The following is a 25358-nucleotide window of genomic DNA, read 5'->3' as shown; positions in this document are numbered from 1 at the left end:
AGAAGGTCTTAAATCTTTACTAATTTATAAAGAAGACCAATTTTGTGGTTTTTGTTTTTTTGGTTTTTTTTTTTTTTTGGGTGGTATGGTTGATACACAATGCTATGTAGTTTAAAAATTTTTTTAATGTTTATTGTTGAGAGAGAGACACAGAGTTTGAACAGGAGCAGGGACAGAGAGAGAGGGAGACATAGAAACAGGCTCCAGGCTCTGAGCTGTCAGCACAGTGCCCCACACAGGGCTTGAACTCATGGACCATGAAATCATGACCTGACCTGAAGGCAGATGCTCAACCGACTGAGCTGCCCAGGCGCCCCTATATAGTTTTAGGTATATGGCATAGTGATTTCACCACTTGATTTTTTATGCTTTGCTCACCACAAGTGTAGCTACCATCTGTCACCATACAGTGCTATTATAACACCACTGACTGTATTTCCTGTGCTGTCCCTTTCATTCCTTGACATACTCATTTTATACCTGGAAGCTGGTGCCTCCCTCTTCCCTTCCCCCATCAGTTTGTTCTCTATATTTATGGCTCTGTTTCTACTTGTTATTGTTTAGATTCTACATATAAGTGAAACCACATGGTATTTGTCTTTCTCTGTCTGACTTTTTTCATGTAACATACTACTGTCTAGATCCATCCATGTTATTGTAAATGGCAAGCTCTCATTTCTTTATGGCTAATATTCCGTTGTATATACATATAACACCACATCTTCTTTATCCATTCGTCTATGAATGGACATTTGGATTGCTTCTATATCTTGGCTATTGTAAATGATGCTGTAATAAACATAGGGGTGCCTGTATCTTTTCAAATTAGTGTTTTCATTTTCTTTGGGTACATCATAGTAGAATTATTGGGTTGTATAGTATTTCTGCTTTTTAATTTTTTTGAGGAACTGCCATACGGTTTTCTGCAGTGGCTGCACAGTTGGCATTCCCACCAGGAGTACATGCAGGCTCTTTTTCTCCACATCCTCACCAATACTTGTTATTTCTTGTTTTTTATTCTAGCTGACCTGACAGATGCAAAGTGGTATCATTGGTAGTTTTGATTTGCATATTTCCCTGATGATGAGTGATGTTGATGGTCTTTTCATGTGTCTGTTGGCCATCTGTATGTCTTTGGGAAAATGTCTATTTATGTTCTCTGCCTATTGTTAATTGAATTTTTTTTTTTTTTTAGTGCTAAGTTATAGAAGTTCTTCATACATTTTGGATATTAAACTGTTGAAGATAACATTTGCAACTATCTTCTCTCATTCAGCGGGTTGTCTTTTTATTTTGTGATGGTGTCCTTCCCTGGGCAAAAGTTTTTTATTTTCATGTAGTCCCAATAGTTTATTTTTCCTTTGGCTTCCTTGCCTGAGGAGACATTTCTAGAAAAATGTTGCTAAGGCCAATGTCAAAGAGATTACTGCCTGTGTTTTCTTCTGGGAGTTTTATGGCTTCAGGGCTCACATTTAGGTCTTTAATCTATTTTGAGTTTATTTTCATGTGTGGTGTGAAAAAGTGGTACAGTTTCATTCTTCTGCATGTAGCCGTCCAGTTTTCCTAGCACTATTTATAAAGAAGATCAATTTGAATGAGTTAAAATCTTGTATAGTCAAAAAAAAATAATTTTCTTTTGGCTAGCTAAGCTAATTAAGAAATAGTTTCAACTTAATCCTGATTAAATGAGATGAAAGGGGAACTTATTTGAATTATTCTGGCATTTTGTGTGGTACATTGTAGTTACCAAGTAAATGTCAGGCCGTATTTTTACTGTTTCAGATTTACTAATGTGCTCTAAGGACAGTAGTTCTCAAACTTTAGTAGCCTTCAGATACTGCCAGAGGGCTTGTTAAAACATGCGTTTCTGGGCCTTGCTCCAGGAGTTTCTGATTCAGTAAGCTGTGCTAGGGCCAAGAATTTGCATTTCTAATACTTTGCCAGGTGTTCCTGATGTTACCAGTCTGTGCCCACACTCTGAGAATACTGTCTTAGGTTAAGAGCTTTTCTTTTCTTTTTTTTTTTGTAATGTTTTATTTTTGAGACAGAGAGAGATAGAGCATGAGAGGGGGAGGGACAGAGAGACAGGCAGAATCTGAAGACAGGCTTCAGGCACTGAGCTTTCAGCCCAGAGCCCAATGCGGGGCTCGAACCCATGAACGTGAGATCATGACTTGAGCTGAAGTTCGACTTAACCGACTGAGCCACCCAGGCACCCCAAGAGCTTTTTAAAAGAAGAAATTTACTTCTAATAGGACATATTTATAATTTTAATTCTCTAGTAAAGGATCATAATTATTTATACTTTTTTAGTTAGTGAATAGGGTAAAAAACCATTTAGTTTATTGAGTTTTCTAGTTAATAAGCTTAATGGGTTGCAAAATGTACCACAATTATTCCTTCTGTTCTTGGGAGAGTTGGGTGGGGCTGGGTGGGGGACCAGCTTCTAACCAGCTATCCTCAGGACAGCAGTGTTAAGCACGCAGCTTATTTGCTTTGTCTCTTGCACAATGATAGGGAAATTCTAGCTTAGAAAACTCAGAACAAAGAAGTATCTTGATTTCTCTCAAAGTTTTAGTCATTTTCGTGAAAGAATTACGTAGTGAAAATTGAGATTGGGCTCTTTAATACATAAAGTATTGCTATTGCATGCTGATAATTAACCTACAAAGTTGAGTTCTTAAAAGGAAACTTGCTCTTACTCTGCTGAAGAACCATCTTACTTTGCCACAGAAGTAAGCCATTGGACTGCTAGGAATTAGGGTACACATTTGGAGAGACATTTTGAACGTTTTAAAATTGGAAACTCTGTCCTACAGTTTAGTCTCATTCTTCCACTATCGACTTAATTAGAATTATGTAGGGGAGGAAAAATCCTTTTTCTCCTACCCTTCTAAATTTTTCACTGGGACCCCATAACAGAGAGGTTAACAAGAGAAAAACAGAGTTTATTAATATGTGTATTCCATATGTACATGGGAGATACCTAGGAAAATGTGTAACTCAAATGTCTTAGAACTCTGGCTGATGTTGGATCTCTAACAAAGAACAAAAAATCTGTAGAGAAATGAAAGGATAAAGAAAAACAGTTTTAGATTTCCAAGGGCAGCATGTTATGGGAAGGTAAATATACTGGAAAGAACTGATTGCACAGAATTTGTTTGCAGGTGCCTTTTGTGCCATCTCTGGGTTTATATGCTGCTTTTAGGAAGTAAAGGGGGGGGAGGGGGAGGGTAGAGATTGCTCTCCTGCATTTGCTGCTGCTTAATTGCCTTTAGCTCAAAATAGTTTTTATGTCAAAGAGGCATAGTTTGGGGTGACATATTCTGGTTCCCTTCAGATAAAAAACAATCTGTTTTATCATCACTGGTGTGAGTTTAGTAGCACTTCATTTGACTGCTACTTAAAAATAACTATAATATCAGTATACGTAAAACTTAATCTTGTGTAAGAGTGTTTTATAATATATTTGACAAAGTACCATCATTTGCCTTTCAGTGTATTGTCATTTACCCCAACTGTAGTAATTTGCCTGTATATTGCCTCCGTCAGATATATTCACACCTTTAAAACTTTTTAGGTAAGCTAGGATGTTACTCTAATTTCTCTAGCTGCTATTCACAGCAGAGAGTTTCATATTATGCAAACACTTCACCTATACAAAATTTAATCTCTGTCAATCTCATCAGACTGAAGCACAGTCAGGTATCACGGCTAAAATAAAAAAAACCAAAAAGGCTTTAGAACAAAATAAATCCACCAAATTAGTAACTAAAGCTCAAATATTAACAAATGGCTCTTTTCTTGAATTATTTTAGGCCTATTGATTTATTACATATATGGTTCCTGAAATCTTAGTTTTATCGGGTTTGTGTCTCTTCAAAGTATAAAAGGAAGAGAGATTGCAATAGATGGGGTGAAGAAGTGATGGCTACCAGCTTGACAAAGGGGAAGAAATGATGAAGCTGCAAATTGGAGCTAATCAGTAAAGCAGTTTGGATCCATTTAATATGAGTTCAAGTGGTTTGGCATATCTTAATAGACCTCGGAATCATTGAGATGTAATAGAGTATGGTAACTAATATTGGCAGGGGTATTCACAATCCTGTGCTCAGTAAGTTAGTATAAAGGTAGTAAAAAATGTGTTACATTTGACAGATTATACTCAGAGGGGATCAAATTTGGTTCCAAAAGTCACTTACCTAATTTTTATTAGCACTTACTGTGTCTTAGAGCAGTAGATAGTTGTGTCCAGAAAATGCTATTGTATCTATTAGTTTTTAGAAATAGTTTTAAATATATAAATGTAATGTGAAAAACTTGCACATTTCTAATTACTTAAAAAATGTTTTACTTGTACGTTTCAACCTTTGCATTGGTTTTATTTATACAGAAGGAAAGAAACATTGTGAATGAGAAAAATACTGTATTTTTTGCCTAGTATAGCAGTTGACAGACCATGGCACATTTGGGTCAAATTTGGTCCAGCCTTTTGGTCACTTGAGTGACCCAGGGGCTAAAAATGGTTTTTATCTTCTTAATTGGTTGAAAAAAATCAAAAAAATAATAATAATATAAGATGTGTAGTAACATGACTTATGAAAATTTTATGAAATTCAAATTTCATTGTGTCCATAAATTAAATTTTATTGGAACACAGTCATGATTGTTCCTTTACATATTGTTTGTTGGCTGATTTTATACTATAACGGCAGAGTTGAGTATTTTTGAGGATCTGCCCAGTTCCTCTGGCCCATTTACTGCCTCTTGACCTAGCAGTATTGTTTAGGCTCTAAGGATATACGGCTACATTTGATTAAAGTTCTGTCATATTTTTGGGTATCAGTGTATCTTATGAAAGAAATGGCTTTTGTCAGATTTTTTGATCTTCTTGTGACGATTGGCCAACTGTTTTATATGCTACGTCATTGCTTAATACAAATAACCCATCACCGTCCTGTCTATGGTAAGCACTTCATCATCAGTTGAATGACTGCTACAAATTTGTAGTCCTTACCTAATAACAAATTCTGGTTCATTCAGCGGAAAATTTTTTATTTGTGTTTTTAAAAAATTGTTTATCAAGTAGAGCTGAAAAATGCCTTGAAATATGACAAAAGCTTGTACTATGATTAGGAGATTTAGCTATGTCATACTAATCCTGAAACAGAGATGCCTTTCTACCACTAGTGATGTTTTAAATTGTGTTGGTAGCATAAAAGCTATAAAACTATTTTTTGATCTGTGCTTGAGAGATACTAATTTGTGGTTATATTATTTACAAATTTAAATGTAGAATTGCCAATTATACAGTTTTTAGGTTACCTGTAGTGAAGTACAGTATACATACAATAGTAGTATTGAGTTTTAATTTTTATAATTGTATAAACTACAATAAAAATACAGAATATTTCAAAAAATTTTATTTCCTCTTACTCTGCAGTTAATTCCACCACTTCCTCCAAACTCCTGTCCAGGCCACTATTTATCTGCCATTACCATAAGAAGAGTTTAGTCATTTTCTAATTTTTTTAAATGCAGTCTTACAGTATGTGCTCTTTGTATCTAACTTCTTCAGCTCAACATGTTTTTGAAATTCATCCATGTTGTTGCCTCTATCAGTAGGTGCAGTTACATAGTTAATTATTTAACAATATTCCATTTTATGACTATTCCACAACTTGCTTATTCTTTCATGTGTTGATGGACATTTGAGTTGTTTCCAGTTTTTATTATTATGAATAAAGCTACTGTGAATATTCACACACAAGCCATTTTGGATATTCATATTCATACTTATTCCTTTTGGGTAAACACCTGGCATTGAAATTGCTGGGTTGTATGATCAGTTTGTGTTTAACATTTTGAGAAACCGCTAAACTGTTCTTAAAGTGATTGAGTTATTTTAACATTCCAGCAGTGTAAGAGTTCTAGTTGTTCTGGATCCTCAAAAATTCTTGGCATTGTCAGGCTTTTGATTAGTGGGTTTGTACTAATATTTTCTTTTTGTTTTACTCTGCATTTCTGTTACAACTAATGGTGTTTAATGTGCTTATTGGCCATCTGTGTATCCTTGATGAAGCATCTATTCAAATGTTTTGCCTATCATTAAAAAATCAGATCTTACTATCATTGAATAATGAGAGTTTTTTATGTGATCTAGATGCAAGTTCTTTGTCAGATTTATGTATTGATAGTATTTTCTCCCAGTCTGTGGCATGCCCTTTTATTAATATGTGTTTCAAATGACATAAGTATTTGGGGCGCTTGTGTAACTCAGTCCATTAAGTGTCCAACTCTTTTTTTTTATTAAAAAATTTTTTTTAATGTTTTATTTATTTTTGATACAGACAGAGACAGAGCATGAGAAGGGGAGGGGCAGAGAGAGAAGGAGACACAGAACCAGAAGCAGGCTCCAGGCTCTGAGCTAGCTGTCAGCACAGAGCCTGACACGGGGCTTGAACCCACGAATGTGAGATCTGACCTGAGCCAAAGTCGGACGCTTAACCGACTGAGCCACCCAGGTGCCCCTTAAGTGTCCAACTCTTGATTTTGACTCAGGTAATGGTGTCACAGTTCATGGGTTCAAGTCCTGCATTGGGCTCCGCAGTGCCAGTGCCACGCCTGCTTGGGATATTCTCTCTCTCTCTCTCTCTCTCTCTCTCTCTCTCTCTCTCCCTCCCTCCCTCCCTCCCTCTCCCTCTCCCTCTCCCTCCCTCTCCCTCTCCCTCCCTCTCCCTCTCCCTCTCCCTCTCCCTCTTCCTCTCCCTCTCTCCCCCTCTCCAACTCGTGCTTTCTCTCTCTCTCAAAATAAATAAGCTTAAAAAAAAAGAAAGACAAATGATATAAGTATTTAATTTTGATGAATTCCATTTCATTAATTTTTTAAATGATTTAAACTTTTGCTGTTTTTATAGAAATGTTTGCTTGCCCCAAATGGTGAAAAGTTTTCTCCTCTTTTCTTCTATAATTTTTATAGTTTTATATACTGAGGCCTATAATCCATTTCAAGTTCATTTTTGTTTAGATTTTAAAGTAAAGGTTGGGATTATATACTTGTTCCAAGCACATTTGTTTAAAAGGTGAACTTTTCCCATTGACATCTATTTTTGAAAATTAATTGAACATGTATATATGAATTTAACTTTTTAATTGAAGTACAATGGACTCACAGTTACATTAGTCTCAGATACACAACATGATTCAACAAGTCTGTACCTTATGCTGTGCTTATCACAAATATATGTGTGCACAAGTTTGTACCATCAGTCATCAACAGCAATTATAATACTATTGACTGTATACTGTGCTGTACCATTAATTTTCTTGACATATTCATTCTATAACTGGAAGCCTATACCTCCCACTCCCCTTCACCCTTTTTACTCATGCTCCCACCTCCCCCAAGCCCCACCCCTCGGCAAGTATCAGGTTTTATTCTCTGTATCATATGAGTCTGTTTCTGCTTTTTGTTTAGTCATTTGTTTTGTTTTTTAGATTCCACATAGAAGTGAAACCATGTGGTATTTTTCTCTGACTTACTTCACTTAACATACTTCTGCCTAGGTCTATCCATGTTGTTCCAGATGGCAAGATCTCATCCTTTTTTTTACAGTTGAGAAGTATTCCATGGTGTGTACACACCACATTTTCTTCATTCATCTATCAATAGATACTTAGGTTGCTTCTACACCTTGCCTGTTATACAGAATGCTGCAGAAACATTTATCTTTTCAAATTAGTCTTTTTGTTTGCTTTGGGTAAATACCCAATACTGGAATTACTATGAATCTACTTCTTGACTCTCTTTTTTCTGATCTGAATGTCTGCTGTTGGGCTAGTACCACATTCTCATTATTATTGTAGTTTTATATTAAGCCTTGCATTCAGGTAATCTAAGTCCACTAGAGCTTTATTATTCTTTTTTAAAGTTGTGTTGGCAGTTCTGAGTCCTTTGCATTTCCATAAAAATTTTAGAACAAGAGCTCTTTATTTTCTGCTGTGATGGTTTGAAAGGATTTATCTAGTAAAAGTCACATTTTCTTTTGTATCTTTCCCTTGAGTGGTTTTGTCTACTTGTTCCTGTGGGAAATATGAGATGGATTTCTGATCTGTTACGTCTACCTGGCTGACTGATATTTGGGGGGACATGCTTTTGTTTCTTGAGAGAGAGAGAGGGCACAAGTGAGTGAGGGACATTGAGAACCTCGGAAGGGTGGGGTGTGGGAGGGTGGTGAGAAGGAGAGAGAAGCAAGACTTACCAAAGTGGTGCTTAGCTCACCCAAGGTGGGGCCCAAACTCACAAACTATGAGATCCTGACCTGTGCTGAAGTCAGATGCTTAACTGCTGAACCACCCAGGCACCTGAGGACACACTTTTATATATTCGTGATGAAATTTCAACTGTAAATTTTCATTCCAGGTTAGTCCTCTGCAGCATAGAATAGCTTCTTAATATCATAGTTCTCTTGTTTCTAATGAAGCATGGCAGTATTGACATTAATGATTAAATATTGTAATTTTATTGGTTGCTCTTTAAATATTACTAGAGGGTACAGAACTGAAAAATGTAATATATTTTTCTACTTTAATTTCAAAAGCAAAGAATTAGAACTTTTGCTTACATATGGATCTTACTACTTTTACTAAATAGAAACTCATTCCAAAGAGGACAAAATATCATCACAGTTTTAGAGACAAAATATGTTTTGTTTTTCCCAACTCCTATTTTTTGTCCTCTAGTAAGTGTTTTTATTTAGTCTTTTTATATATCTTTGACTTCAGAAATTACATTCAGCTTGTCAAATTCCTCTGATAAAAAGCAGTTATCCTAGGAAACAGTTATTAGGTGCATAGAATAGATGTTTTAGGACAGATGAAGAGTCTATAACTAAAGTAAGTATAAATTAGTACTTGCTAGGGACTTAAATGAGAAGAACATGGTAATAAGAATGTTGATCTTAAAGGTCCTCAAGATGCGTTTTTGATATTTACAAGTGTTCCAGGATCTCTTTGTCAGATAGTGTATTTGTTCCAGCTGTTCATGATAACCAGAGAGAATGGAGAAAAAAAATTTTTTTCAAGACAGGGGTCAGTAAATTAAGACTTGTGAATCAATTCTGACCCATTGCTTAGTTTTATATAGCCCACAAGCTAAGAATAGTTTTGTGTTTTTAAAGTACTGAATGAAAAATAATAATTTTTGTGACAGATATATGAAATTCAGATTTCAGTCTCCATAAATAAAGTTTATTGGTACATTGAAACTCTTCTGAAATAAAATTAATAGGTGTTTTTTCCCCAATACACACATTAAAAAAATTATTTCCCTAACTCTAATATAAAGGAAAATAAAAGGAGAATAATTCAAAATAATATATACATCTTAATATGTAAATTCTTTGACTGCATTAGGCAATATAATGAATAGTCAGATACTTGAACCTACTTAAAATGAATAAATTTGGAACATTTGGTGAATATTAGACATGCAAGACTAGTTTGTCTTTATGTATAATGGAATTCATTTCTATGTTCAGATAATTATAGATTTTTCACTTGCAAAAGGATGAGAGGTATAAATATCTTTGAAAAAAATAAATTCTAAGAGAATCAGTATAATCAATCAATAGGACTAGAAGGAGAGCCTAAATAACTTTGTCCTTTGCTCAGAGTAGGGACTTAATAGATACATTGACTCCTTTCTATAGCAGTTCATAAAAGTCATAAAAATAGCCACTAGATAGAAATACTACAGTTCTCATTTATGAGAATAACATGCAGAAAGCAGAAAAATCAGATGGCCAAAGATTGTTTTTAATTGGAAATACATCTGAAACAATATATATCACAAAGTAAAATAACAGCTTTAAAAGCCAACATATGTGATTGATTAAATAGGGTAAGCCTCCCATCAGAAGGGAAATATCTTCACATTAGATCACAATATAAGGAATAAATCTATGCTATATATAAGAGTTAGTTCCTAAGTCTTGGAGCTGTGAATATTGAAAATAAGGTTTAATTCAGGCTAGAAGTCATTAAACCTCAATCTCTTTGTCTCTGTCTCTGTCTCTGTCTCTCACACACACACACACACACACACACACACACACACACACCACTTCCTAATAATAAGAATTCAGTCCATGATGAAGTTTAAATAGTTATAAATATCTTTATAGATTGGAAAACCCCTCTGTTAACTATAAGAGAAAATAAATACATTAGTTGTGTGAAGCTTTAAATTAGATTAGATCTTAGTCCATGACAATTAAGTGGAGCAAAAAATATAGCAATTATAGCAGCCTTAAATAACATTACTAGCAAGTTAGAACACATATACCAACAGGTATAGAGAACATAACTTCTTTTAAACTGTCAATTGAATATCAGAAAAGGTACAGAATCTAAATCATATATAACATCTCAAACAGAAAATTAAAAAAGCATTCTCTGACCACAATACAGTAAGACTGGACACATATAACAAAATTAGAAAACAGGAAAAACCTACCACATGGAAATTTAAAAGCTAAGTTGACAGGCGCATGGATGGCTCAGTTGGTTAAGCATCTGACTTTGGCTCAGGTCATGATCTCACAGTTCATGAGTTCAAGCCCTGCATGGGCTCTCTGCTGTCAGAGCAGAGCTCACTATGGATCCTCTGTTCCCCACCTCTCTCTGCACCTCCCCTACTCTTGTGCATGCTCTCTCATTCTCTCTCTCTCTCTCTCTCTCTCTCCCTCTCTCTCTCTCTCCCTCTCTCCCTCTCTCCCTCTCTCCCTCTCTCCCTCCCTCCCTCCCTCCCTCCCTCAAAATAAACATAAAAACTCTAATTTGGCAACTCTAGGGTCAAAGTGGAAATGAAACCACTTTGATGAAACTTCTAAATAATAGAACTTATGGGACACAGATAATAGTGCTCAAAATAAAATTCCTTGTTTTAACTACTTAACTGATAAGGAAATTGTAAAAATAAGAGCCTAAGTTAGGAAAAGGATGAAATAAACCTAAAGAAAATAGAAGGAAAAAAGAATGAATTATTAAAGACAGAATTATTCCTTTAATGAACTTCTCAGAACAACCAAAAGATGCAGGTTGTTAGTTACCCTAATCAAGTACAACTAGGAGAAACTGTAAATACATAGAATAAAAAATGAAACTGAGGAAATAATTATAGGTACACTGGTAGGAAAAAAATGAGTAAACTACTTTGCTCATGTTTATTGTAAATAAACTTGGGATCTTGGGTGATAAGGATTATTTCCTAGGAAATATGAATGATTCGAACTGATTCTAGAAGAGAACAAAGAATCTACTCAGGATAATTACAATGGGAAAAACAGGGAGAGTTCTCAAACGGAAAATAATGATCCTAACTGGAAATGTGGAAGATCTAAAAGAATTTTAAAAACTGCTGAGGAAACAAAATTTGAATAAAGGCATAACATGCCTAGATGGAAAGACTATGTATCACAAGAATATCACTTTTCCCTGAACAAATTTATAAATTCAACCTGATTGCAAAGAAAGTGCCATCAGGATACATTAGAAATAAGTTAGTGTAAACTTTAAGAATAATATAGTTGCAAAATACCTGGGCAGATTCTGAAGAAAGAGATTAATGAAAGCACACTCATTCCTACAAGATGTCACAACATGTTATGATGAATCAGTAATTAAAACCTTGGTACAAATAAAGAATAGATAATGTGTACAGTCATTTCAAATTCTTGTAAGAATTTAGATATATCACATAAACCACATTTCTAGTAAGTGGGGAAAAGATATTTTTCAGTAAATGGGGCAACTAGGTAATGGTCTGGAAAATATAAGTTTATATCTCTGCTGTCATATTTTAAATAAGTTCCAGATGGAATGAATATCTGAATAGAACAGAAGTGAGACTTGACAATAGTAGAAGAAAACAAGTATTAGGATATAAGCGTTTTTTGAAAATATTTTAACATTTATTAAAAAATTTTTTAAATGTGTTTATTTATGTTTGAGCGTGAGAGAGACAGCATGAGCAGGGGTGGGTCAGCGAGAGAGGGAGACACAGAATCTAAAGACAGGCTCCAGGTTCCAAGCTAGCTGTCAGCACAGAGCCTGACGTGGGGCTGGAACCCATGAACTGTGAGATCATGACCTGAGCCAAAGCTGGATGCTCAACTGACTGAGCACTCAGGCACCCCAACATTTATTTATTTATGAGAGACAGAGGGAGATAGTGTGATCAGGGGAGGGGCAGAGAGAGAGAGAGGGCGACACAGAAGCTGAAGCAGGCTCCAGGCTCTCAGTTGTCAGCACAGAGCGTGATGCGGGGCTGAACCCACTAAGGTGAAATCATGACCTGAACTGAAGTCGGACGCTCAACCGACGGAGCCACCCAGGCACTCCTAGGATATAAGTTAAAAAAAAATCTTACAGATAAAGTAAAGCAGAAGGAAAGAGAGAGTGGAGAGCTACATTTTGAAACAGATTAGACAGATAGCCTTAGTGATAAGCTAACATTTGAGTCAACACTTGAGGATAGTGAGGGAGTATGCCATACATATGTTTGGGAGGAGAGCAGTGCCAGGTTCAGCTACTATCAGATGCATTGGCCCCTGTGGTGGGAATAGATTTGGAAGTTCTTAGGTTTGCAATGGGCCACTATAACTGGAGGACGGGGAGGGGGGCCCCAATCTTTTCATGCTTTGTAATCACTTTGCCTTTTTTTAATGAGGTTGGGTAGGAAGCCATTAAAAGATTTTGAACCAAAGGAGTGATTATTTGACTGTTTGAAAATGGACTCTAAGGGTCAAGTATGGAAGCAGGAATATCCATTTGGAGCCTATTATAATAAGACAGACATGAGATAATGGTAGCTTGGATGAGAGTGGTGGCAGTGAGCTGTTAAGTGATTAGCTTCTGTTCTCTGTTTTGAAGGCTGAACTGAAAGAGGTGCTGTTAATTAATGAGAGAGATGGGTTTAGCTACTAAGATACGGTAGATACTTGGTGGGGAATTCAGAAACTCAGTTTAGGAAGGATTAAGATACCTCTTAGATTAAAATTGAAGCTGCTGAAGTAGGCATGAACCAATAATGTAGAGAGAGGTCTGGTAGCTAAACATTTTAATCATCATCAGTGTATAGATATAAAGTCATAAGACTAGATGAGATCCCCCAGTGAAGACCATGTAGAAAGAAAGAAGAGGAAGAAGGATACTTGTACTCGGTGCTACTTGAGTGTGAAAGTGGAGACAGTAGAAGGAACAAACAGTGAGTGCATACTGTGATGGAGTGGCCATCGAGGTACCAGAAGAAGCAACTCTATTGAGGAGGGAGTGATCCTTTAAGTCAGCTGTTGCTGATATTCAAATAAGAGAATTCAGAGGGGACTATTAGATTTAGCAAACTGAAGGTCATTGTTGACCTTGATAGAGCATTTCTAGTGCTGAAGATGAAAGTTTGGTTCCAATAGGTTAAAGAGAATGGGAAGGGAAGAATTGGAGTCAGTGAGTATGGATAACTTTGTACAGTTTTGCTATCAAAAAGGAAAGAAATAGGATGGTAGCTAAAATGGAATAAAGATTATAAGAGATGTTTTGTGTTTTTTCTTGAAGAAAACATATTGAAAGGCTTAAGGGAAAGAAGTGGGAGAGTGGAAAATTAAGGATCAAGAGAGGAGGAGAATTGAGAAAGCAATCCCGGGTTAGGGGTGAGCTGAGCTCTAGTACACAGGTAGGCGCGTTGGTCAGGTTGAGGAGCTTCGATCCTTCAGAGTCAGTGGAGAGGTGGCAGAGTGTATCAGAACATATATGCTGGTAAACTGGGGATGTGGTGGTGGGAGCCTTTGGAAATTATCTTCTCACTCTTTTATATTTCTGCTAAACTGCAGAACAAAACAATCTGAAGGTGACTTTATGGGGTAGGAGAAGGGGGAAATTTGAGAAGAATGAAGACATTATGTACCTTTTTTTTTTTTTAACCCAAATGGGAGAATATGTGTACAAGGGAAATTTACCATGAAACTATGCAGTCTTAAGGCCTCACTTGAAAATAGTGATGATGAATTTAAAATGAGACTGGAGAATATGATTGTATACTTTTCTCTCACCATGTTCATCTGTGCCAGTCCAAGTGTACAGTGGGTAGAGAGTTAGATTTAACTAGCATTAGCGTTTTGCCAAGGAAGTTAGATACAAGAAATAAAAATTAAAAGCAGTGGATGAATGTTGTTATATGGGAGGGAGTTCTCTAATTATTGACCACGGAGTTTATGATAGGTAAACAAGAAAGTGGATATACATAAGGGGATCGAGTGATGGTGATGTTAAGATCAGTGAATTTTTAGGTCCCATTGGGTTTGGAGGCTTGAAGGATTTTTAGACACAGGGTCATCTAGCAAGAATGGAGGTGGTTGTTAAAAAGCCATATGTCATAAAGTAAAACTGAGATTATGGAGGAAATGAAGTTCTTAGTAATGAAAAAGTCTAGGGTATGATTCTGGTTGTGTGGAATGTTAACAAAGATCTTTGGAGAAGAAAAAGTCAAGAAACTGATGAGGCTACTGAAGTTAATCATCTGCATAATTATTAAGAAGTTGGACTGGGGCTGGGGTGCCTTGGTGGCTCAGTCGGGTAAGTGTCTGCCTCTTGATTTTGGCTCAGGTCATGATCTCATGGTTCGTGGGTTTGAGCCCTGCACCAGGCTCTGCGTTGACAATGCGTAGCCTGCTTGGGATCCCCTCTCTCCACCCCTCCCCTGCTGTCACACTCACAGGAGTGGCACTCTTTTTCTCTCTCTCAAAATAGATAAATAATTTTTAAAAAATGAAGAAGAAGAAGAAGAAGAAATAGGGCAAGAGTAGATTTGGAAAGAGTGATAGCGAGCTAGAAGTTAAAATTTCCAAGAACTCCTTCCTGCATTGGTATCAGGACGAGGGAGGAGTTGTGTAAATTACAGGAGATTTGTAGCTGGGAGAGAGTGAAAATGGCTGGAAGAAGCTGTGTGTAGCCTGGAGAACACAGACTTCATTTCCAGAACTACTTGAACCATGGAACGTGAAAGGACTTCAAGGGAAGCAGCGTTTTTCAAAAAGCCAGGTTTCAGTTAGATTAAGAAGGTAAAAGTCAGGTCATGATTTCCTAGTTTTTGAGTTTGACCCTTGTGTTGGGCTCTGTGCTGACAGCTCAGAGCGTAGGGTCTGCTTTGGATTTTGTGTCTCCTTCTCTCTGCCCCTACTCCTGCTCATGCTCCTGGTCGCTCGTGCTCTCTCTCACTTGCTCTCTCTCCCCTAAAAATAAACAAACATTAAAAACATAAAATGCATGTAACTTTTGACCTAGCACTTCATATTCTAAGTAAATTTAATAATATTCTTGTATACATGAAAGAAGGACACACTTAGGAGGGTTTTTTTTTGCAACATTACTTAGCAGTGAAAGATTAGAAAGTAATTGGAAAACTAGTTAATTTATGATACATACATATGTTTGAATTCTATACATCCACCGGGGTGGGGGGGGGGAATGAGGTCACCCTAATATGTACTGATATGAAAGGAATATCAAGATACCGTGGAGGGGGCAAGGTGTGAGTCAATATGTATGAATTTCATCCCACATGTTTAATTAATAAAAATATGAACACACAGAGGCTTGTTCATGCACAGGGTACTGCTAGTAGTGTGCATAAACTGGAATTATTGGTTGCCTCCAGGGAGGGTGGTTGGGTGCTTACTTGGCAAGATTCAGAGGAAAACTCTACTTTTCTTTGTGCACGTTTTGAACCATTGCCTGTATACTTATTTTTTAAAAGTTTTAAGAAGGGATTCAGGCCTGTTTATGGTGAATCTTCTGTAATAATTGGGAGTATGGATTTTACATGGTAGTAAATGAGGAGAATTGTGTGAACAGAGCTGTATTTTTGAAAATTTACCTTTTTTATCAGTTCTTCAAATGGATTAGAAAACAGGAAAGGCAGGAGTAGCCGACTCTGTAGAGAAACTATTGCACTAGCCCAGGTTAGTTTTAATGCGTGCCTCATTCATATTTATGTGAATTTCTCAAATGTTGTGTTCTGGTTTTTTAGCATCCTGTTTCCATCAGCTAGGTCAGCATTTGGCAGATAACAGGCATGCTGTGGGGGGGCGGGGGCGGGGGGGAGCACCTGGATGGCTCAGTCACTTGCAGCTCATTATGATCTCACAGTTTGTGAGTTTGAGCCCCATGTTGGGCTCTGCACTGACAGCATGGAGCCTGCTTGGGATCTTCTGTTTTCCTCTCTCTGCCCTTCCCTTGCTTGCCACTTGCTCACTCATGCACTCACTCTCTCTTGCGCTCTCTCTCTCTCTCATGCGCGTGCCGTGCTCTCTCCCATGAACAAACAAACATTAAAAAATAAAACAGGCATGCTGGATATTTGATGGGCGAGACTATTCATGCATCATCCACTTTCTTGCATTAGGCCTCAGTAATCAGTGACTCCTGAATTTCTGTAGCATCTTTCATCCTTATCATTTGGCGTTTGCTGATACTGTATTATAATCTTTCCCAGTAATTACAGATCCTGTGAGACTACATTACTCTTCTTATCTCTCTCTGTTTAACTTGTTGTACAGGATGAATATGTCATTTGTTACTATCATGTATATAATATGTGTAATTATGTTATTGTTATTGTTTATTTTGCCTTTGTATGTGTTATTTGAAGACCAGTCCTTGTGTTCTCATTAAAATGGAAGTTTTGTATAGTGATTGAGAGCATAGACTCTGGAACCAGATGGCTTGAATTTGAATTATCTAGTGAAGTTTGGGCAAATTACTTAACATCAGTATAACTTAGGTTCCTTATGTATACAATGGAGATTTGAAGATCAAATATATTTTATGTGAAGTGCTTAACGCAGTGCTTTATACATAGTATTATGTATGGTATGGAAGGTTTAGCTATTATTATTGATTGATTTGGGAGAAAGTCAATTGAATAACATCAATTCTTATTTATTTACCTGTGTTTGTATTCTTTAAAGATCTGCCTCTTTCCTTTCGTTAAAATGGCCAATTTCTTTGTTTCTTTCAAATAATACCAGCCTCTGTCTCTTGAGGCACACTATCATGGTGATGAATTAGACCTCTAACAACTGTGTTCACTCTACATTTTCTTTTGATAAATCGGATTCTAGTGTTAGGGATATTAATCCACTTTGTTAATATTTGTTTTATAATTGCAAAAACAGTATGGCACGGTGGGAGCACTGAAACAATTCCCTTCTTGGGATAGTGCCATCTTCCAGTGTTTTGCGCCACCTGTACCTGAGGTGTGTGGTGATCAGCTTTCCTGGGCCGTCAGTTGCCTGGAGGCTCGCTCAATCAATGATGGCCCTTTCGAAAAAGCCTACAGCCAGTTTCCTACAACTGAATTAACATTTTACAACTGTTTAAATAAATTACTTTTTAAAAACAGTTGAAACATTCCAAGTATGAAAGAAAAAGACAGTTTATTCCCATGTTTAAAATAAGTCCCCATTGATACTATTTTTCAAACCAAATGTTTGTGTATTTTGAAATTTAAAAAAAATTCTGTGAAACTGAACTCATTATTGCAGTAAACTTTCACAAGCCACTTGCTTTAAGAATTACTGGGGATGAGGTGCCAGGGTGGCTAGGTTGCTTGAGTGTCTGACTATATTTCAGCTCAGGTCACCATCTCACAGTTTGCAGATTTGAGCCCCGCATTGGGCTCTGCCCTGACCGTGGAGCCTGCCTGGGGTTCTCCCGCCCAGCCTCTGCTCAAGTGCTCGCTCACTCTCCCACTCTCTCTCTCAAAATAAATAAATAAATAAACTTAAAAAAGAGTTACTGGTGATGGTATATAGCAGAAATGAATTTTGTATAACAAGCAGAACTTAATACAAAATATTTTGAGTTTAATTGCACAAGCAGGTATGTTTGAATGAATTACTTTTCATTTTGTTTTTGTTTCAGTTTAACTAGTCACTGTTTATTATTTTTGTTTGTGTTATCAGACTTCATAATTAAAGCAGCTGAAATATTGTGCTGTGAAATAAGAGGCCATCCATTTTGGAGTAGCTCTGAAACACTGTCTGTACCTGAAAACTACATTGTTCATTTGAGTTGTTGCATGATATGCTTTTAGAATCTAATTATGTTTGTTTGGGATCAGATATGATTAAATCTATTAAAGCTTGGGAACAAATGATTCAGTGTTTGGAAGGACCTAAATCCTGAGTCTTAGTAATGTGGAAATACCTTTTCTTTTCTTTTCTTTTTTTTTTTTTAAGGCAGCGTTGGTTTCCTTTCCCTTCTATTAGTATTTCCTGGAGGCGCCTGGGTGGCTCAGTCTGTCTCTGACTTAGATTCTGGGTCAGGTCCTGATCTCACAGTTAGTGGAATTGAGCCTGTGTTGGACTTTGCACCTGGCATTACAGAGCCTGCTTGGGATTCTCTCTCCTTCCCTTTGCCCTTTCCCCACTCTCTCACCTGCTATCTTTCACACACACACACACACACACACACACACACACACACACTCAACCCAAGAAAACAACAACTTAAAAAGTTTACTAGGGATAATTTTTTTTTTTACTTTTTGATCAGCATTTCTATTATTGTTTATTATTTTGTTAAATTATGAAGAAACCTCAGTATCCCAGAATATTAAAAAACAATACTATATAGATCCTTGATATCCCAATATTTAAAAAGAAAACATAAGCAGAATGTAAGAAAATAACAATAAAGTCAGAATATAAAGTTAATTTTTTAGCATGAGAGGTAAGAATTAGCTAATGCAGCTAAATAATAGACTTTGTTGAAAAAAGAGAGAGGCATCTTGAATAACAGTGTAGCAACAGAAGAAATAATAGACTTATTAACTTATTTACATCATCAAATCAATTCTTTTGACAGATAACATTTTTATTTATATGACAGTTTTCTCCCTGCAGTGTCTTTGGACTGTTATTTTAATAATCTAGTGTTTAAATTTAGTTTTTCTTAAAAACTAATAGTTTGGGAATGACCTATTATTTTTTTCTGAACAACACTGGAATGCTGTTGATTTATTAGCTATGTCTGTTTGTAGGTGTAGTAAAAGTATTTAGGGGTAATTTAACTAGTGCTTTCTTCCTTGAGGTATTAGCCATACCTAACCTTTTAAGTTAAGGATAGGATTTCGGTTCTGATAACTGTTCTTTGCCAGACACAATAATATTTCTCCTTCAGTGCCATTAGGCTGTGGGTATAAATTGAGTCAGGATCGATGAATAGTCGTATCGATATGGTTATGCTGCATTAGAATCCATAGTGCAGATGACCGCTGAGTCAGCAGTTGGGTTTTGGTGGTTGTACAAATAAATGCCTTGCAGTGCCACTAGTCATATTTTATTCGAGGGAGTATTTGCTGATTTGTGCTATAGTCAGTGACATTGAATGCAAATATTTTAAATACTATAAAATAAAGGGTTTAAAGCTATATTAAAAAGTGAGCATCTCAGAGTGTTTTTGTGCAAAATATTCTGTGTACCTGTTTCTTTTATTCGTCGTTAGCTTAGCGAGCTTTTTACTAAATTGTTAAGTAATCATTAACTGTTCTGTAACAGGATATCACAGGTAACCCAGAATGAAAGGTATGCCATGTCAGTATTTATATGCATTTTATGACTACTTGATATATGCAGAGTATTATATTGTCTTATTCACTTACTAGCTGATTAATTTAAGGCAAATTGCTTCCCCTCCAACCCTTCATTTTCTCATGTGTAAAATGTGGACAAAGATAATACCTATCTCATAAGGTTATTATGGAGATTACATGAATTTATATGTGCAGTGGTTATGCCTAGTGGTCAGTGAATGTTAGCTATTATTGTGCACTTAATTGTAGATCAGTGAGAATTCTTCGTATTTTCGGGCCTTATGGCTAAGCTTATAGAAAAAAATGTTTAACTCGTTGAGAAATAATGGATGTGATGATTCATTTCACATTAGGTTATTTAAATTTCTTGCTGGTCCTATAACACCTTTGTTGAGGTTCCAAGTTAAGTTCTAGAAAGGTGAATAAAGTCTTTTTCCTTTTCTTTGAAGTGTCTTAATTTGAAGCTTGTATAGGATGTCAGTAAGAGAGGAGCAAATTCCCAAAGGAATTCTAAGAAAAAGGAGATTTTTAATTTTTCCTTTGTTTGTGGCATAAGAAATCCATATTGGGGGGCTCATAAATCAGATCATCTTTGGGAGATTAGAAATGGATTTGGGGAACATAATGATAATTTAATGACCATTTTTTATACCTTTGTCATCACCCTTTAATTACTTCTATAATTCAGTGTGTGTACTAATTTATTTATTAAAGTAATATTAAACACTGTGAAATTCTGTCATCCTCACAAAGTGATAGAAGGGAAATAGTTGGAATTTATAAAAAGATTAATTGGTAATTCTCTTTTGACATACTTTTTAATATACCAAACCATTAAATCTTTTGTCACTACTTGTATAATTTAACTTGTTAGCCTTTACAGTTGAGTAAGCTGTAATATGGTTACTAAAGCTATTTGAAAAACATGTCAAGTGTCTAGGAATAAAAGAATGATCTCTAAGCAGAATTGTGTAGCTATGCACAGTTCCCTGCCACTTGTAATTTGATATGTCTTGGTAATGACTTTATCTGGACATAGAGCCTACTCCAATTTGAGGGCATTTCAAGTAGATCCTTTATTCTTGTAGACAGAATGACTTTAGAAATAGAAAAACCTCTGAACTGTTGTCATTGTAAATGTCACAGGGATAGGCAAATAGTCTTCCTGACCAAATATACACTCGCTTCCGTAGCATTGAATTTGACCGGGATTGTGACTATTTTGCAATTGCTGGAGTTACAAAGAAGATTAAAGTCTACGAGTATGGCACAGTCATTCAAGATGCCGTGGATATTCATTACCCTGAAAATGAAATGACCTGCAATTCCAAAATCAGGTACTAAGATTATGTTTTTTGGACACAATATAGCATGTGTATAACAATTAGTATCTGTAATTAGTATGAGTTTGTTGTTTTACCTTTCTGTGAGACTCCTTATTCAAGTCTATTTAAGTTTCACATTATAAGGGTTAGAGTTCATAATGAATGCTCTCCAAACCTGGAATACTGTTAAAGAATGCAGGAAACTGGGAATTACTTCAGATCTATCCCCCCCAAAATCTCAAAGGAATCTTAGAATCTGGAGTTTTTTTAACAAGCTTCCTAAGCAATTCTCAAAAGTGCTGGCTTAAAATGGAATGATACATGGAAAGCGTCTAATAATAAATTTATTTAGAACTTTGAACATTTTCTAATTATATTTTACCTGGATGAATTACATATATAGTATGTGTGTGTATATATGCTCATTTTAATAATGTTAACGATATAGCAAATATTACAGTATTTATCTAATGTATTTGTTACAGCTTTCCTTTTCATCTCCTAATTCATTCCTAAAAATGGTAGACTGATAATTTGTGAGCCTGCTCATTTATTAGTGGTGCTCGTCATTGAGAATCTGTTATAGTTATTTTATTCTAAGTGGAAAGAAAATAACACGAATAAGATATAACTTTATTGAATTCTTATTTGGCAAGCATTGTCCTAAGTATTTTATCTTAAGTAGACTTAACTATGAGATACTGTCTCATTTTTATGTAAAAGGAAGCTGAGGTACAGACAGGTTAATTAACTTGCATAGGATCACACAGCTAGTCTCTGGAGGAGTAAGGATTCAAACAGGTAGTTTTTTAACCTTGTTGTGCCACTTATTTATGAAATGGGGGCCATAATAGTAATACCTGTTTCATAGGATTTTACTTTAAATAAATCCACACAGTGCGCTTAGCACACTACTTGGCCGTTATCAAGATGCCTAGTAAATGTCACTGTAATGAAATGTGGATTAGAGCGTTTACCTTTTATAAACAAGCTTCCTAAGTAACTCTCAGGCACTGGCTTAAAATCGAATGATACAAGGAACGCATCTAATAATAAATTTGCTTAGAACTTTGAACATTTTCCAGTTATCCTTATACCTGTTTTACCTGAGTGAATTACATATGTAATAATATGGCAATATGTTTTGTTATGTTGGAGTAAAAGGAAGAAACTGTTGAAGGCTGGAAGCTATGAGCTAAAGACTGAAAGGATCAGTGTATAAGCACACCTGAAGCAATTTGGAGTGCACAGGTTGTGAAAGGGAACTAAACTACCCCAACCCACAACTGTTAAAGTGACAGATCTAGAATTTGAGCTCAGGTCTATCTAACTCTAAAATTTAGCTCTTTTAGCTCTCTGTATAATTTCTCCCAGAAATCCATTAAGTATATGTAAACATGCAAATGAACTCATAGTTTCTGAAATTTAGCATGAATATAACCAGTAGGGAGCAAAAGACTTTGCTATTTTCATATGCTTTAAAATCATCTAGGTTAATTGCTTTTTTTTAAATAGTTTATTTTTGAGATAGAGAGAGACAGAGCATGAGTGGGGGAGGGGCAGAGAGAGAGGGAGACACAGAATCTGAAACAGGCTCTAGGCTCCAAGCTGTCAGCACAGAACCTGATGCGGGGCTCAAACCCACGGAACTGTGAGATCATGACCTGAGCAGATGTCGGAGGCTTAACCGACTGAGCCACCCAGGCGCCCCAAGATTAATTGCTTTTGAAGTGGCTTTTTCCTTAATATACATTAGCTTTTATCATATGCTTCCTTCACTTATGTGTCTTACCAAAAGCATATAATTTTAGATGCATTCTCACTCAGTTTTGGAGCACTTATAACTTAGAATAGCTGAAATAAATGTTTAAATTATGCTTAATTCTAACTGTTAAAATTCTTTCAATTGGAATTTCAGTCCTAAGCTTGTAAGATTTTTTTTTTTTTTGGTGAATACAGAAACCCAATTCAGTCAGATTAGTTTATTAGTTTATATGATTCAGCACCACTTGATATCGGGGCCTGTCCAATTTGATTAAGTTTCTGTCTTTCGGCTGTGGCATGCTTTGTGTCCTGTTTGCTTTCTGTTTTCATGCATAGATATGCTCAACTCATATATGAAAGGTGGCCACTGGCAGCTTTAGGCTTATGTCCATCTTTCGGCTAGTGATCAGTGTGAATAATGGTAAGGTTCGTGACTTGGCAGTTCAATAGAAAAAGTAGGGAGTTATTTGATGTATTTTTTCCCACATGTGTCGTGGGCAGATTAAGGATTATAAAGTCATGTAGACCATTTTAAAAGGGTTCTAATCTTTCTGAATACATCAGAATTCTTTGTATTTGTTGCTATTTATTTTTACATGAAGTAAGACTTAACTATCTTTCTTTCTTTCTTTCAGCTGTATCAGTTGGAGTAGTTACCACAAGAACCTGTTAGCCAGCAGTGATTATGAAGGCACCGTCATCCTATGGGATGGATTCACAGGACAGAGGTCAAAGGTCTATCAGGTAAATAAGGATACTAGTCACTCGTTTTAAGAATCACATTTTTACTTTCTTAACAGTCATAGGCATTTATGTGCCTTATTTATCATTACAAATTTAAAGCCACTGTTTAGCTTTTTAAAATTAAAAAGCTAATTTAAAATTAGCTTTTTCACCTATATAATACCAAATACTGCTTTTCAGAAGCTTCTCTTCAGACTTGTTTTACATTTATAGAATGTGTCAAGTGAATTTCCAAAAGCAATAAAATATGTAGATCTGAATAGTTTTGGAACCACTTTGCATCTCATTTGTTTTCATAGCCTGTTTTCTCTCCCTTCCACCAGAGTAATACATTGATATCAAACTTTTTGCTTTATTTATTCTAACATCTGTATTCTGTCTGAGACCACTTTGTCTTCCTTCTGTGTCCAGGAGCATGAGAAAAGGTGCTGGAGTGTTGACTTTAATTTGATGGACCCTAAACTCCTGGCTTCAGGTTCTGATGATGCAAAAGGTACAGTCTGAATCTCCTCTCCTTCTTGCCCCCATGTCCTTACCCCCAACTTGATTCCCTTTACTGGCAGGGATACAGATCTTTATTAAAACTTGTAGCAGTCCTTTATGATTATTGTTCTAAGAATAAGCACAAAAATCTGTCTTTTGGAGTGAAAGAAAAATGAATATACTCTATCTTCATTATAGTAGTGTTTTTGGATTCATGTCCCATGGTGACATTTTTATAACCAGTTCTTTTATATATACCATCAAATTGAACTTTTTGCTGAAATATTTAGACGTCTCTGTTTTAAGTTATATTAAATTTCTCTTGTATGCTAAAGTCTTTTAATGAAGTTTATCTTAAGGGAAAGTTCTCCATTTTTCCTGCCATTTTGATTGACCTCTTCTGTTTTTCTTGAATATCCATCTTTACTATTCACTTTTTTCAGTTATCCTTACTTTTGTTTTGGCCTGGTTCTTCTCACCATTAGATTTATAAAGCCCTGTTAATAGATTGGGTTTTTTTTTTTTACATTTATTTATTTTTGAGAGACAGAGCGTGAACAGGGGAGGGGCAGAGAGAGAAAGAGAGACACAGCACAGAACCCAATGCGGGGCTCGAACCCACAAACTGTGAGATCATGACCTGAGCTGAAGTCGGACACTCAACCGACTGAGCCACCCAGGTGCCCCTAGATTTCTTTAACCTTATAGTTAATAAACCTTAATTTTTTTGTCCTCCTTTTTTGCATGTAACTTCTAGACTTGTGATTAGATAGCAGAGATATCTCTAGTGTTGAAAAGTGTATTTCATAATGATAGTGCATGCCCTATTAAAAGGGAAATGTACATGATTGGGTTTCCCCCTAGAAGATCAAAAAGTAGCAAGTTGTTTACCCTTAGTATGCATAGATTGGAATACCTTCCTTCTTGATTGTTTTGAAATTATTCTTGAATTTCTAAATTATTTAGAGCATCATATGACAGTTGATTACTGTAAGTTTGAATACAAAGTTTCACTAATGTTGAATGTTCTTTCTTAAATTATTTTTTTAAATGTTTATTTATTTTTGGGAGAGAGAGAGTGAGCATGAGTAGGGGAGGGGCAGAGAGCAAGGGATACAAAATCTGAAGCAGGCTCCAGGCTCCGAGCTGTCAGCACAGAGCCTGACGCAGAGCTTGAACTCATCAACCATGAGATCATGACCTGAGCCAAAATTGGATGCTCAAGCAACTGAGCCACCCAAGCATGCCTAAATGGTCCTTTTCATAGTATACTGAGGATAGCCTTTATTGAGTTGAATACTTGTATTTTTGTATTGAAGAGTAATATTTATTAAAGGTCTTGACTGGTCACAGTTTTTCTCTGGAAAATAGAAGCCATTTGAAACAAAGTAGGA

At 36.0% G+C, this 25358-nt stretch overlaps 1 protein-coding gene across 2 annotated transcripts in view; it reads left to right on the top strand.

The window, feature by feature from the left end:
- The window catches only part of COP1 (COP1 E3 ubiquitin ligase), a 227994-nt gene that overhangs the window by 99405 nt on the left and 103231 nt on the right, over positions 1–25358 (top strand). For both annotated transcript variants that reach the window (XM_029935120.1, XM_029935121.1), the window contains 3 exons: positions 20842–20985; positions 23373–23481; positions 23893–23974. In XM_029935120.1, the coding sequence (XP_029790980.1) occupies positions 20842–20985; positions 23373–23481; positions 23893–23974 (335 nt within the window). The remainder of the gene's footprint in view (positions 1–20841; positions 20986–23372; positions 23482–23892; positions 23975–25358) is intronic.

This window comes from Suricata suricatta, chromosome 3, assembly GCF_006229205.1.
Source record: "Suricata suricatta isolate VVHF042 chromosome 3, meerkat_22Aug2017_6uvM2_HiC, whole genome shotgun sequence".
NCBI lineage: Eukaryota > Metazoa > Chordata > Mammalia > Carnivora > Herpestidae > Suricata > Suricata suricatta.
Note: the sequence above shows the minus strand (reverse complement) of the source record. Positions and strands in the feature narration are given on the sequence as shown.